This window comes from Thalassophryne amazonica, chromosome 11 (genome assembly GCF_902500255.1).
Source record: "Thalassophryne amazonica chromosome 11, fThaAma1.1, whole genome shotgun sequence".
NCBI classification, from domain to species: Eukaryota; Metazoa; Chordata; class Actinopteri; order Batrachoidiformes; family Batrachoididae; genus Thalassophryne; species Thalassophryne amazonica.
Genome location: NC_047113.1, coordinates 283,138 through 299,556, shown reverse-complemented (window position 1 = coordinate 299,556; position 16,419 = coordinate 283,138). Strand labels below are relative to the sequence as shown.

Sequence of the window (16,419 nt, the reverse complement as noted above, 5' to 3'; positions counted from 1 at the left end):
AAAGAAACAGTACATCATGGGAACCCCCCAGCAGTCTACGTCTATAGCAGCATAACTAAGGGATGGTTCAGGGTCACCTGATCCAGCCCTAACTATAAGCTTTAGCAAAAAGGAAAGTTTTAAGCCTAATCTTAAAAGTAGAGAGGGTGTCTGTCTCCCTGATCTGAATTGGGAGCTGGTTCCACAGGAGAGGAGCCTGAAAGCTGAAGGCTCTGCCTCCCATTCTACTCTTACAAACCCTAGGAACTACAAGTAAGCCTGCAGTCTGAGAGCGAAGCGCTCTATTGGGGTGATATGGTACTACGAGGTCCCTAAGATAAGATGGGACCTGATTATTCAAAACCTTATAAGTAAGAAGAAGAATTTTAAATTCTATTCTAGAATTAACAGGAAGCCAATGAAGAGAGGCCAATATGGGTGAGATATGCTCTCTCCTTCTAGTCCCCGTCAGCACTCTAGCTGCAGCATTTTGAATTAACTGAAGGCTTTTTAGGGAACTTTTAGGACAACCTGATAATAATGAATTACAATAGTCCAGCCTAGAGGAAATAAATGCATGAATTAGTTTTTCAGCATCACTCTGAGACAAGACCTTTCTGATTTTAGAGATATTGCGTAAATGCAAAAAAGCAGTCCTACATATTTGTTTAATATGCGCTTTGAATGACATATCCTGATCAAAAATGACTCCAAGATTTCTCACAGTATTACTAGAGGTCAGGGTAATGCCATCCAGAGTAAGGATCTGGTTAGACACCATGTTTCTAAGATTTGTGGGGCCAAGTACAATAACTTCAGTTTTATCTGAGTTTAAAAGCAGGAAATTAGAGGTCATCCATGTCTTTATGTCTGTAAGACAATCCGGCAGTTTAGCTAATTGGTGTGTGTCCTCTGGCTTCATGGATAGATAAAGCTGGGTATCATCTGCGTAACAATGAAAATTTAAGCAATACCGTCTAATAATACTGCCTAAGGGAAGCATATATAAAGTGAATAAAATTGGTCCTAGCACAGAACCTTGTGGAACTCCATAATTAACTTTAGTCTGTGAAGAAGATTCCCCATTTACATGAACAAATTGTAATCTATTAGACAAATATGATTCAAACCACCGCAGCGCAGTGCCTTTAATACCTATGGCATGCTCTAATCTCTGTAATAAAATTTTATGGTCAACAGTATCAAAAGCAGCACTGAGGTCTAACAGAACAAGCACAGAGATGAGTCCACTGTCCGAGGCCATAAGAAGATCATTTGTAACCTTCACTAATGCTGTTTCTGTACTATGATGAATTCTAAAACCTGACTGAAACTCTTCAAATAGACCATTCCTCTGCAGATGATCAGTTAGCTGTTTTACAACTACCCTTTCAAGAATTTTTGAGAGAAAAGGAAGGTTGGAGATTGGCCTATAATTAGCTAAGATAGCTGGGTCAAGTGATGGCTTTTTAAGTAATGGTTTAATTACTGCCACCTTAAAAGCCTGTGGTACATAGCCAACTAACAAAGATAGATTGATCATATTTAAGATCGAAGCATTAAATAATGGTAGGGCTTCCTTGAGCAGCCTGGTAGGAATGGGGTCTAATAAACATGTTGATGGTTTGGATGAAGTAACTAATGAAAATAACTCAGACAGAACAATCTGAGAGAAAGAGTCTAACCAAATACCGGCATCACTGAAAGCAGCCAAAGATAACGATACGTCTTTGGGATGGTTATGAGTAATTTTTTCTCTAATAGTTAAAATTTTGTTAGCAAAGAAAGTCATGAACTCATTACTAGTTGAAGATAATGGAATACTCAGCTCAATAGAGCTCTGACTCTTTGTCAGCCTGGCTACAGTGCTGAAAAGAAACCTGGGGTTGTTCTTATTTTCTTCAATTAGTGATGAGTAGAAAGATGTCCTAGCTTTACGGAGGGCTTTTTTATAGAGCAACAGACTCTTTTTCCAGGCTAAGTGAAGATCTTCTAAATTAGTGAGACGCCATTTCCTCTCCAACTTACGGGTTATCTGCTTTAAGCTACGAGTTTGAGAGTTATACCATGGAGTCAGACACTTCTGATTTAAAGCTCTCTTTTTCAGAGGAGCTACAGCATCCAAAGTTGTCTTCAATGAGGATGTAAAACTATTGACGAGATACTCTATCTCCCTTACAGAGTTTAGGTAGCTACTCTGCACTGTGTTGTTATATGGCATTAGAGAACATAAAGAAGGAATCATATCCTTAAACCTAGTTACAGCGCTTTCTGAAAGACTTCTAGTGTAATGAAACTTATTCCCTACTGCTGGGTAGTCCATCAGAGTAAATGTAAATGTTATTAAAAAATGATCAGACAGAAGGGAGTTTTCAGGGAATACTGTTAAGTCTTCTATTTCCATACCATAAGTCAGAACAAGATCTAAGATATGATTAAAGTGGTGGGTGGACTCATTTACTTTTTGAGCAAAGCCAATAGAGTCTAATAATAGATTAAATGCAGTGTTGAGGCTGTCATTCTCAGCATCTGTGTGGATGTTAAAATCGCCCACTATAATTATCTTATCTGAGCTAAGCACTAAGTCAGACAAAAGGTCTGAAAATTCACAGAGAAACTCACAGTAACGACCAGGTGGACGATAGATAATAACAAATAAAACTGGTTTTTGGGACTTCCAATTTGGATGGACAAGACTAAGAGACAAGCTTTCAAATGAATTAAAGCTCTGTCTGGGTTTTTGATTAATTAATAAGCTGGAATGGAAGATTGCTGCTAATCCACCGCCCCGGCCCGTGCTACGAGCATTCTGACAGTTAGTGTGACTCGGGGGTGTTGACTCATTTAAACTAACATATTCATCCTGCTGTAACCAGGTTTCTGTTAGGCAGAATAAATCAATATGTTGATCAATTATTATATCATTTACCAACAGGGACTTAGAAGAGAGAGACCTAATGTTTAATAGACCACATTTAACTGTTTTAGTCTGTGGTGCAGTTGAAGGTGCTATATTATTTTTTCTTTTTGAATTTTTATGCTTAAATAGATTTTTGCTGGTTATTGGTAGTCTGGGAGCAGGCACCGTCTCTACGGGGATGGGGTAATGAGGGGATGGCAGGGGGAGAGAAGCTGCAGAGAGGTGTGTAAGACTACAACTCTGCTTCCTGGTCCCAACCCTGGATAGTCACGGTTTGGAGGATTTAAGAAAATTAGCCAGATTTCTAGAAATGAGAGCTGCTCCATCCAAAGTGGGATGGATGCCGTCTCTCCTAACAAGACCAGGTTTTCCCCAGAAGCTTTGCCAATTATCTATGAAGCCCACCTCATTTTTTGGACACCACTCAGACAGCCAGCAATTCAAGGAGAACATGCGGCTAAACATGTCACTCCCGGTCTGATTGGGGAGGGGCCCAGAGAAAACTACAGAGTCCGACATTGTTTTTGCAAAGTTACACACCGATTTATTGTTAATTTTAGTGACCTCCGATTAGCGTAACCGGGTGTCATTACTGCTGACGTGAATTACAATCTTACCAAATTTATGCTCAGCCTTAGCCAGCAGTTTCAAATTTCCTTCAATGTTGCCTGCTCTGGCCCCCGGAAGACAGTTGACTATGGTTGCTGGTGTCGCTAACTTCACATTTCTCAAAACAGAGTCGCCAATAACCAGAGTTTGATCCTTGGCGGGTGTGTCGTCGAGTAGGGAAAAACGGTTAGAAATATGAACGGGTTGGCGGTGTACATGGGGCTTCTGTTTAGGACTACGCTTCCTCCTCACAGTCACCCAGTCGGCCTGCTTTCCCGGCTGCTCGGGATCTGCCAGAGGGAAACGAACGGCGGCTAAGCTACCTTGGTCCGCACCGACTACAGGGGCCTGGCTAGCTGTAGAATTTTCCACGGTGCGGAGCCGAGTCTCCAATTCGCCCAGCCTGGCCTCCAAAGCTATGAATAAGCTACACTTATTACAAGTACCATTACTGCTAAAGGAGGCCGAGGAATAACTAAACATTTCACACCCAGAGCAGAAAAGTGCGGGAGAGACAGGAGAAGCCGCCATGCTAAACCGGCTAAGAGCTAGTAGCTGCGCTAAGCTAGCGGATTCCTAAAAACACACAAAGTGAATAATGTGTAAATAATTTAGAGGTGATTCAGCAGAGGGAGTGCTTTAGTTAAGGCACGTGAAGATTACACTGTGAAACAAATCGTTATCTAGTTAACTAGATCAATCTAACTGCGCAGATTAAACAGCTAATAGATACAGCAAAACACCGCTGTGCTCTGGAACAGGAAGTGATACAATACCGCAGTGAGAGCCAACCACCAGTAGAGTCCAGCAAGAGCAAATAAGAATAACAAGCCAATCTCCAAGCCAATAACAAGCCAATTTCCTTTAATATGTTTCTTCAAATACTGCAGCATAGCTTTTCTCTGTCTCTTTATCATACATGCTTGATGGTATTACAAAGATCTGATGGAGTTAAAAATTCTGAAATTCTGACAGCAATGTGGAATTTGCAAGAGCTAATAATGATTGGTAATTATTAGATCAGAGAAGGTATTGTTCTGCTCTCAAGGTTTTGTCAGGTCAGGTCTGGGAGCATATGTGGTGCCTTGCATTGCCACATCTACTGTATCACAGAAACTGCTCTGAATGGCTCGCCAAGTGCACTGTGGTGTTTTATGTTTTTGGCATATCTTGGTAGATGGATAGTAAAACAACTTGACACACAAGTACAAAACAATTATAGTAATGAGTAGTAGAATGATGTATTGTGGTTAATATAATTTATATTCTGCCTTGTTTCAGGAGTGTAATGGCCATCGCGTGTCAGCATCAGTACCTCGAGTGCTATTGGGAAACAAATGCGACCTTGTAGACCAAATACAGGTCAGTGACCTTTTAAAGATGAACTTTAATAACACAGACAATACTTAACTGTGCTAACTTTAATTTAAACACTGGTGCTTCTCCAGGTACCCTCCAACATGGCGTTGAAGTTTGCTGATGCCCACAACATGCTGCTGTTTGAGACATCAGCTAAAGACCCGCGGGAGAGTCAGAACATTGACTCAATCTTCATGTCTCTGGCTTGCCGGCTGAAGGCCCAGAAATCTCTGCTCTACAGGGATGTGGAGAGAGAGGATGGAAGAGTGAGACTGACACAAGTGACTGAAACAAGGAGTAACTGCCCATGCTGAGGAAGACGTGGAACAGAAGGAATGAAAGGAAGAAGAGTAACTGTAGATGAAAAGCCAGATGCAAAAAAAAGTGTAAGGTCAAAATCATAAAGGTAAAGAGTAAGGGAAATAGGATGCAATTGACATTGAAAGCAGCAAAGTTTAAAGAATAGGAGGAGATGACAGGAAAAAGTGACTGAAAAATCAAGAATGGATTCTTGTTTGAGGATAAAGACAGAGACTGTTTGGTGACAGTATCAACAGGAGAAAGTGAAGGGCAGAGGGAACATATACAATATATTTAAAGTTTCCTACCGAGACAGTGTTGCCTTGTACAGCATCATCCACCAATTGTAGTTAATCAAACACAGACCAAACATGCGTAACTATTCCTTTGGTGTCCGAGCACACACAGTACTGGTCAGCATTGTTGGCACTCCTGAGTTTTAAACATTTAAAAATATTGCCCATAAATGAGCCATTTAGCATCACGCATTGACTGTGGTTATATTAATGTTGAATTTCTAATGCAAAAATAGTAGAACTTTTAAATTACACTTTTATTTTACTCAGTCATTCTTATTTGAATGAATGACTTTCCCATCTGAATGCAGTGTTTCTCATCTTAATGTCTACACCTGCTATTCCACCTGACTGAGTTTGGCACCAATTCGTGCAGTAACAACTGGAGCTACAACTTTGTGAATCTTGCCTGATTTCCGCATGAACAGGAACAACACTCGTCAAAAGTAGAGAAAAGTCTTTTTTTCATTCTTTTTGGAACTCAGTGCACCCCCAGCCACATGGGGGCCACCCTTACTTGGCTCAGGACAAACCAGGGAAGTCTTGTTGGCAGTCTCCAGGAGAACTTGGCATACACTATCCTCTTCAGTTGAAGTATCAAATGTTTTCAGTGATGATAATGCCTTTGTATTATTAAGCTGAAGCTGTTATTTATGACAATAACAAACATAGTAACACTGTGATATTGCTTACACATGATAAACCTTAAGAAATGCAAAAAAAAAAAAAAAAAAAAAAAAAAAATAGATGGAGTCCAACACTGGAAAAAAAAAAGTCTGTTGGATTTACGATTTAAATATGTCTATCGGTTGCTCATGATCAGAATATGACCAAATAACATTATTGTTATTGTTTCTAATTTAGATTGTCATGTTCGTTAGTCATGGATGACTGCCATGTTGTTTATCAATCAAGAAAATTTATTGAAAACATATACTGATAAAAATACAGGCACTGAATACCGAGTTATTGAGCACTCATCACCCCGCTGCAGCAGATTCCAGACATCTCCCTTGGTGGAGTACACATACACTTTTAAGACTTCCTGTTATGAGAAAGGTAACTTATATTTGAAGTTCTGAGAAAAAATAGCTTAGCTCATCACATCCTGTCTTTGGAACACTGTTTTCTTATTAGTGATGTGGACATTCCATTTAAGGACATGACACATACCACTGACTCGCTGCAGCTTTTTGCAGACATTGAAGCTTTTGCAACAACAGAACTAACATACCTATAACAAGCTACATAAGAAAATTATGTTATTCAGACACATTCTGATCATGTGCAATTGACGCACATACTTATGTTTCCTGTTCAACAGTGTAGAAGGGATTTATTCAAAATTCTACTTTTGTGGCATCGCCTTAACACACTCACATAGTACATCTGTGATGAGAGGACCTACAGGAAGACCTTGCCTGTGAGTTTTCCCGCAAACAGAACATTTGTTTTCTCATCTAGTGTGGCATATATTGATTTTGAGGCAGAGATCCTACATACAGTGCCTGTAAAATGCATTTTACATGTTTGTGAAATGGCATCAAATCAAATGAAAGGAAGACTCAGACTTCATACAGTAATTGAAGAAATTATCTTTAACCTTGTAGTGTGGGAAAAATCTCTAACATGATATAAATTAAATACAAAAATAATGGATTACATAACATACTGTGTTCTAACAAGCTTCGCAGGGGCCTCATGAACAAAGACTTGTGTGGATTTCCAACTAAAAAATCGTGCACAGCCCCAATTCCAATGAAGCTGGGACGTTGTGTAAATTGTAAATAAAAACAGAATCCAATGATTTTCAAATCCTCTTCAACCTATATTCAATTGAATACACCACAAAGACAAAATATTTAATGTTCAAACTGATAAACTTTGTTGTTTTTGTGCTCATTTTGAAATGGATGCCTGCAACATGTTTCTAAAAAGCTGGGACAGTGGTATGTTTACCACTGTGTTACATCACCTTTCCTTCTAACAACACTCAATAAGCGTTTGGGAACTGAGGACACTAATTGTTGAAGCTTTGTAGGTGGAATTCTTTCCCATTCTTGCTTGATGTATGACTTCAGTTGTTCAACAGTCCGGAGTCTCCGTTGTTGTATTTTGCGCTTCATAATGTGCCACACATTTTCAATGGGTGACAGGTCTGGACTGCAGGCAGGCCAGTCTAGTACCCGTACTCTTTTACTATGAAGCCATGCTGTTGTAACACGTGCAGAATGTGGTTTGGCATTGTCTTGCTGAAATAAGCAGGGACGTCCCTGAAAAAGACGTTGCTTGGATGGCAGCATGTGTTGCTCCAAAACCTGGATGTACCTTTCAGCATTGATGGTGCCATCACAGATGTGTAAGTTGCCCAGTAGTTGCACCCCCATACCATCACAGATGCTGGCTTTTGAACTTTGCACTGGTAACAATCTGGATGGTCTTTTTCCTCTTTTGTCCAGAGGACACAACGTCCATGATTTCCAAAAACAATTTGAAATGTGGACTCATCAGACCACAGCACACTTTTCCACTTTGCATCTGTCCAGTTCAAATGAGCTCGGGCCCAGAAAAAGCAGCTGCGTTTCTGGATGTTGTTGATGTTTGGCATTCATTGTTCATGGCCATTCAGTATTGGTTTTCAGCCTTGCCGCTTACGTGTAGAAAATAGATGTTGATGATGTAGATGATGGAATCCCTAAATTCCTTGCGTCTGTCCAGTTCAAATGAGCTCGGGCCCAGAGAAGGCGGCAGCATTTCTGGATGTTGTTGATGTCTGGCTTTTGCTTTGCATGGTAGAGTTTTAACTTGCACTTGTAGATGTAGTGATGAACTGTGTTAACTGACAACAATGCAGTAAGATCCTTTACACAATCATGTCAGTTTTTAATGCAGTGCCACCTGAGGGATCGAAGGTCACGGGCATTCAGTGTTGCTTTTCGATCTTGCCACTTACGTGTAGAAAGATCTCCAGATTCTCTGAATCTTCTGATCATATTATGGACTGTAGATGATGGAATCCCTAAATTCCTTGTAATTGAACATTGAGAAACATTGTTCTTAAACTGTTGGACTATTTTTTCATGCAGTTCACAAAGTGGTGATCCTCACCCCATCTTTGCTTGTGAACAGCTGAGCCTTTTGGGGATGGTCCTTTTATACCCAATCATGACACTCACCTGTTTCCAATTAGGTGTTCTTTGAGCATTCATCAACTTTCAGGCTCCTCTCCTGTGGAACCAGCTCCCAATTCAGATCAGGGAGACAGACACCCTCTCTACTTTTAAGATTAGGCTTAAAACTTTCCTTTTTGCTAAAGCTTATAGTTAGGGCTGGATCAGGTGACCCTGAACCATCCCTTAGTTATGCTGCTATAGACGTAGACTGCTGGGGGGTTCCCATGATGCACTGTTTCTTTCTCTTTTTGCTCTGTATGCACCACTCTGCATTTAATCATTAGTGATCGATCTCTGCTCCCCTCCACAGCATGTCTTTTTCCTGGTTCTCTCCCTCAGCCCCAACCAGTCCCAGCAGAAGACTGCCCCTCCCTGAGCCTGGTTCTGCTGGAGGTTTCTTCCTGTTAAAAGGGAGTTTTTCCTTCCCACTGTAGCCAAGTGCTTGCTCACAGGGGGTTGTTTTGACCGTTGGGGTTTTACATAATTATTGTATGGCCTTGCCTTACAATATAAAGTGCCTTGGGGCAACTGTTTGTTGTGATTTGGCGCTATATAAAAAAATTGATTGATTGATTGATTGATTTCCCGGTCTTTTGTTGCCCCGTCCCAACTTTTTTGAAACGTGTTGCAGGCATCCATTTCAAAATGAGCAAATATTTTCACAAAAACAAAGTTTTGAACATTAAATATCTTGTCTTTTTGGTGTATTCAATTGAATATAGGTTGAAGAGGATTTGCAAATCATTGGATTCTGTTTTTATTTACATTTTACACAACGTCCCAACTTCATTGGAACTGGGGTTGTACATCAAAACCCAGAAACTGGCGTAAACACAAATATGTTCAGATGTATCAAAGCATGTGTCGGTATGGATGCGCACATGTTCTGTTTGTACATCCCACCGAATGTCTTATTGAGCGTGGAACCAAACTCCTCCCTGGCCACACCCCTTGTAAATATGCCATTTCATGTAAATAGGCCCTTTGAGCAGAGATTCCCCACGGTCAAATCAGACAACATGAACACAGAAAAGAAATTATACTATAGATGACTGGAAATTATGTGGAGACATGCAGGGATAGTTTATTCATTATGCTGTTAAACGGATTAATCATGAAACTGGGAAAATGTTCCTAGCAGCTACGGAGAGTCTGTGTATGAGGCCGACATGCAGAACAGTGCACACACGTTAAAAAGGTGAGATGCACCTCTGCTGACGGTGTGACATCACAGCTTACAAACGCATGTATTGACAAATACTGAACACAGAAGCTCTGCAGCTCACCATCAAGCAAAAAATAAAAAAAAGAGTAATAATAATAATAAACATATTTGAATGTGCACATGCCAAAATGTGGCCGCGTTGGTTTATGTTCAGATCAATTACACAAATACACTATTTACACAGCAGGCAGCTGCCATCGTGCACCGGGCCGGCCACTAGCCTGATGCACATTTGCGCATCACATATGATGTGAACATGTGTGCAGTCAATAGCTCTGATTACATGAGGGAAACTGGCTTTTGCTGCAAATGTCACTTTAATGTTAGAATGTGATGTACCTGGATGGCATTCAGAAGATTTCGTTCCACACAGCTGGCATGGCTCGACTCAAGGTTAACTGGCACACCCCTTACTGATCAGCCAGCTCCCCCTGGAATGCCCCTGTTTCCAGGAAGGCCAGCATGGTCAGCACCTGTGTGGGCACAGACAACCAACTGGCTCCTCGCTGTATTGTGCTCTGGGATGGCCGCAGTTCTGCGTGCAACTCCAGTATCAGTGGTCTTGGTAATCAAAATTGGTTTATGAGCCAATTATTGTTACTTGCAAGTAAATCCTTGTGTTACCTGAATACACGCTTACATCAGATTGCACCATTTGCAAGGTCCTCTGATGCTAACGTAGCCACTGTTAGCGCTATTTTACGCATCACTTTGTGCATGCCTTCATATCCATCCATTTAACTGCAAACACGTGGGTGTGGTAACTGTTCATCAGTGTGTCTCTGATGTGCACATCACTGTGATGACTAATTGTTTTCACGCTGTTAATGGTTCCCAGCATCACCTCTACGTGTCGGCAGTGGAACAATAGCTGTAGTACGTACGCCAGTCAGGATTTTTGCGTGACGCACCGTACATTTCCACAGTCATTTCACTTTTGATACATCTGAATTTGGCGTGGAACATATGCTATGTTTTTGTGCATATGCACGCTTTGTACACGAGGCCAGTCCTGCAGTAAAGAACCATCCCCGCACTTAAGACTATAGTTCTTGTCTCTCTGTTTTTTGTTTTTTTTCTTTCTTTCTTTTCCCAACAGTGTTGATTTTTGATTCAGTGAATTGGACTGTTCTCTGGGACATCCTAAGAATTCTTGGCCTCCCAAGAAGTTAATGGACATCATAGCCAGCCTATACGCAGACATTTTGAGTGCTTTACGTTGAGTTTTTGCTAGTTAAACCTAGTGTTCATCTGGTGTGTGTTCTGGCTTGCATGGACTGGGTGTTGAGTAGGGTTGAGTAGGGTAGAAACCAGCAGCTTTGGCACTTTTGTTGGCAAGGAAAGGTTTACTGACTCCTACTGGAGACCCTGATTGCAACATTTGAGAAGCTAAGTCAGGAATCAGTCTCTGGGTTTGTGATTGTCCTGTATCAAGACAAAGATCCAGGCTTTTAATGACTTTCTGGACTCAGCCATCAAAAGTGTATCTGTATGTGGCGAAAGTCCTGAACTTGTAGAGACATTCACTTATCTCAGCAGTGACATACCTGTCTCTGGGTCCTCAGCCTTTGATACAGAGAGACATCTGGTAAGAGCTTATGGAGTCATGAGATCGCTGAACAGAGGCGTTTGGCGATGCCGATATCTTTACAGGAAAATGATGGTCCAAGTCTTTATGGTCCTGGTGCTTCTTGTCTGACTGCATGGTTGTGAGACTTGGATGCAGTATCCAGTAACCGAAGGCAATGACTGTCTATCTTTGATGCTAAATCCCTTTGAAGGATCTTTGGGTATTGCTGGAATGACTTTCTGTCAAAAGAGCAGTTACTTATGGAGACTAAGATGAGGAGTAGCACTTGCATTGTGAGGGAGCCTCAGCTTCAACATTTTGGCCATGTGACTTGTTTTTGTGTGTGTGACCAAGCATTCAGGGGCGTGAGTGTTGAGGATCCCAGCGGCTGGAGAAGGCCAAAGGGACACCCACGTTTCACCTGGTTGTAGCAGATAGATGGTTATTTTAGAGAAGTGGAACTGGACCAATTATCTATCTGGCATGCTCCCAGATGTCCTTTTGAAGCAATGTCTTTGTCTGTGCCATTCTACCATAAAGTTGTGACTGGTGAAGCAACAAGCTATTCTCTTATCTCTAGTCTCTTGAATTACAACCACTGAAGCGTGTAACGACTTCGGAGTAATGATGAGTGTTTTGGTGGCTTCCCTCACCAGTCTCCTTTGTTCACAGTCATCAAATTTTGAAGGACAGCCTGCTCTAAGCAGGTTTACCGCTGCACAAGGTTCTTTTTCTCAACTTACTTAACACAAAGGGATGTCCAGTGGCTTTGTAATTTTCTTGTAGTATCTCCAGATTTGTGGTTTTCAATTCTCCCCCCCACCCTTTTTTTTTAAATTAAATAAAGAGTTGTGTGTTGTGTTTTTACATCTCTGTGGCCTTGGCTTTGCCAAAACGGTGGCCCATCATGTGTTGGACAAACCCACTAGCTCTAAAGTTGGTGATTTAGTTGTGTGATATTAAAAGAACTGAATGCTTACACACTGTTACTGAGTTTTAATTAAGATGATGTTGTAGAGGTTTGTTTTCACATTGATATGAAATAGTATAATTTTTAAAGCCTGAATGATAGATTTCATGTTGTAAGTAATAAAAACATGTAAAAACCCCAGAGTACGACTCAGCATTATGTACACATCAGTCACCGCCTCTTCTTCATCTTATCCTCATGTATGCACAGCTGAAACTAGAACTTAGAACTGCTCACACTCACTTATTGGATTGTTGGCCTTGACAGACAGAAGAGCAAATTAATAATTGCTGAGCGATCCAGGTAAAGGTCTTTTATCTCCCGATCCTCTGAACCATCTCTGATAATGAGACGACAGAACTGAAACTGGACAGATTTTGTTTTTATTTATCTGTATTGCCGGAGCCAGGATGTGTAAGTGGACTTTTATATCTGATGTACATTTAAAAGAGAGAGTGTGGGCATGTCCAAACCATGCATGACACATGGTACATGAAACTCAAGAAAGCCATATTCATTGTTTTGTGAACAGAGATACAGTCCACTTCACATTAAGATGTCTGCCAAATGGATTATGCATGAGGTAAAACACTGTGCACATCACTCTTAGTTTTACCCACTAAACATCCATCCATCCATCCATTTTCTTCTGCTTTATCTGGAGTCGGGTCGCGGGGGCAGCAGCTCAAGCAAAGCTGCCCAGACCACCCGATCCACACACACCTCCCCCAGCTCCTCCAGGGGAACCCCAAGGTGTTCCCAAGCCAGCCGAGAGATGTAGTCCCTCCAGCGTGTCCTGGGTCTTCCCTGGGGCCTCCTCCCAATGGGATGTGCCCGGAACACCTCTCCAGCGAGGCGTCCAGGGGGCATCCGGAAAAGATGCCCGAGCCACCACAACTGACTCCTTTCGACGTGGAGTAGCAGCGGCTCGACTCCGAGCTCCTCCCGAGTGACTGAGCTCCTCACCCTATCTCTAAGGGAGCGATCAGCCACCCTGCGGAGGAAACTCAGCCGCTTGTACTCGCGATCCCGTTCTTTTGGTCATGAGCCAAATCTCATGACCATAGGTGAGGATCGGAATGCAGATCAATCAGTAAATCGAGAGCTTTGCCCTTCTACTCAGCTCTCTCTTCACCACGACGGTCCGATAAAGTGACCGCATCACTGCAGATGCTGCACCGATCCGTCTATCGATCTCACGCTCCATCCGTCCCTCACTCGTGAACAAGACCCTGAGATACTTAAACTCCTCCACTTGAGGCAAGGACCCGCCACCGACCTGAAGAGGGAAAAGCACCTTTTTCCGGTCGAGAACCATGGCCTCGGATTTGGAGGTGCTGATTTTCATCCCGGACGCTTCACACTTGGCTGCAAACTGCCCCAGTGCACGCTGAAGGTCCTGATTTGACGAAGCCAACAGAATCACATCATCCGCAAACAGCAGAGACGAGATTCTGTGGTTCCCAAACCAGACCCCCTCTACACCCTGGCTACACCTAGAAATTCTGTCCATAAAAATAATGTGCAGAACCGGTGACAAAGGGCAGCCCTGGCGGAGGCCAACGTGCACTGGAAACAGGTTTGACTTACTACCGGCAATGTGAACCAAGCTCCTGCTGCGGTCGTACAGGGACCGGATAGCCCTTAGCAAAGGACCCCGGACCCCGTACTCCCGGAGCACCCCCCACAGGGTGCCCTGAGGGACACGGTCGAACGCCTTCTCCAGATCCACAAAACATGTGGACTGGTTGGGCGAACTCCCATGAACCCTCGAGCACCCGATGGAGCGTGTAGAGCTGGTCCAGTGTGTCGCGACCAGGACGAAAACCACACTGCTCCTCCTGAATCTGAGGTTCAACCACCGGTCGAATTCTCCTCTCCAGTACTCTGGAATAGACCTTACCGGGGAGGCTGAGGAGTGTGATCCCCCTATAGTTGGAACACATCCTCCGGTCCCCCTCTTAAACAGAGGGACCACGACCCTGGTCTGCCAATCCAGAGGCACTGTCCCCGATCGCCACGCGATGTTGCAGAGGCATGTCAGCCAAGACAGTCCCACAACATCCAGAGACTTAAGGTACTCAGAACGGATTTCATCCTCCCCAGGAGCCTTGCCACTGAGGAGCTTTCTAACCACCTCGGTGACTTCGGCCTGGGTAATGGATGAGTCCGACTCTGAGTCCCCAGTCTCTGCTTCCTCTTCGGAAGACGTGACGATGAGATTGAGGAGATCCTCGAAGTATTCCTTCCACCGCCCGACAACATCCCCAGTCAGGGTCAACAGCTCCCCACCCACACCGTAAACAGTGCTGGTGGACAGCTGCTTCCGCCTCCTGAGGCGTTGGCCGGTTTGCCAGAATCTCCTCGAGGCCGACCGATAGTCCTCCTCCATGGCCTCCCCGAACTCCTCCCAGACCCGAGTTTTTGCCTCTGCAACCGTACGGGCTGCGGCATGCATGGCCTGCCGGTACCTGTCAGCTGCCTCCGGGGTCCCACCTACCAACAAAGATAAGTAGGACTCCTTCTTCAGCTTGACGGCATCCCTTACTTCCGGCGTCCACCACCCGGTTCGGGGATTGACACCGCAACAGGCACCAGAGACCTTGCAACCACAGCTACGAGCAGCCGCATCAACAATGGAGGTGGAGAACATGGTCCACTCGGACTCCATGTCTCCAACCTCCCCTGGGATCTGGGAGAAGCTCTCCCGGAGGTGGGAGTTGAAAACCTCACTGACAGAGGGTTCCGCCAGTCGTTCCTGGCAGACCCTCACGATACGTTTGGGCCTACCAGGTCTTACCGGCTTCCTCCCCTCCCAGCGGATCCAACTCACCACCAGGTGGTGATCGGTCGACAGCTCTGCCCCTCTCTTCACTCGAGTGTCTGAGACACGTGGCCGAATGTCAGATGATACGACTACAAAGTTGATCATCAACCTCCGGCTCAGGGTGTCCTGGTGCTATGTGCACTTATGGACACCCTTGTGCTCGAACATGGTGTTCGTGATGGACAAACTGTGGCCATGCTTCCCGATCACCCCCCTCCAGGTCTCACTGTTGCTGCCCACGTGGGCGTTGAAATCCCCCAGGAGAACAATGAAGTCCCCAGTTGGAGCGCTATCTAGTACCCCTCCCAGGGACTCCAAGAAGGTCAGGTACTCTGCACTGCCGCTCGGCCCGTAGGCCGAGACAACGGTGAGAGACCTGTCCCTGACCCAAATGCGTAGGGATACAACCCTCTCATTCACTGGAGTGAACTCCAACACATGGCGACTGAGCTGGGCAGCAATAAGCAATGCGACCCCAGCTCTCTGCCTCTCCCTGTGGGCAACGCCAGAAAAATGAAGCATCCAGCCCCTCTCCAGGAGTTGGGTACCAGAGCCCAAGCTGTGAGTGGAGGTGAGCCCGACTATCTCTAGTCAGTATCTCTCAACCTCCCGCACAAGCTCAGGCTCCTCCCCCCCCAGCAAGGTGACATTCCACGTCCCAACAGCCAGGGGCTGTGAGCATGTACCGGGCTGCCGGGCCACCCACCCACCCGACCTCGACCGCCACCCAATCCTCTCTGCACCCGACCCCCATGGCCCCCTCTGCAGGTGGTGAACCCACAGGAGGGTGGGCCCACGTCGCTCTTTTGGGCTGAGCCCGGCCAGGCCCCATGGGCTAAGGCCTGACCACCAGGCGCTCGTGCATGAGCCCCAACCCCAGGCCTGGCTCCAGGGTGGGGCCCCGGCTCCGCCATACCGGGCAACGTCTCGGTCCTTCATTTTTTACTGGTCATGGAGGTTCTGAACTGCCCTTAGACTGACCCGTCACCTAGGACCTGTTTGCCTTGGGAGACCCTCCAAGGGGCACAAAGCCCCCAACAACATAGCTCCTAGGATCATCCGGGATGGCAAACTCCCCCACCACGATAAGGTGGCAGCTAGAGGGGGAGACCTCACTGCTGGACCACTAAACATTAGAGATCTTATTGGCATGCAGATCATGTCTATATTGCATCTGTAGGGTCCATAGAA

At 44.5% G+C, this 16,419-nt stretch overlaps 1 protein-coding gene and 1 long non-coding RNA gene across 2 annotated transcripts in view; one reads left to right on the top strand and one right to left on the bottom strand.

Annotated features, from left to right (window-relative positions):
• rab33a (RAB33A, member RAS oncogene family) overlaps positions 1-5,597 on the top strand; it is a 68,079-nt gene extending 62,482 nt beyond the window's left edge. Inside the window, exons 3-4 of the mRNA XM_034181539.1 lie at positions 4,790-4,870; positions 4,957-5,597. Coding sequence (XP_034037430.1) covers positions 4,790-4,870; positions 4,957-5,181 — 306 coding nt within the window. The 3' untranslated portion in view covers positions 5,182-5,597. The remainder of the gene's footprint in view (positions 1-4,789; positions 4,871-4,956) is intronic.
• Positions 5,598-6,804: 1,207 nt separating this feature from the next.
• Positions 6,805-15,647, bottom strand: LOC117520230. The gene is made up of 3 exons (XR_004563577.1): positions 15,637-15,647; positions 9,846-9,850; positions 6,805-6,958 (listed from the first exon to the last, which is right to left on the bottom strand). It is a non-coding gene; the product is annotated as an uncharacterized LOC117520230 (long non-coding RNA).
• Positions 15,648-16,419: the final 772 nt, after the last annotated feature.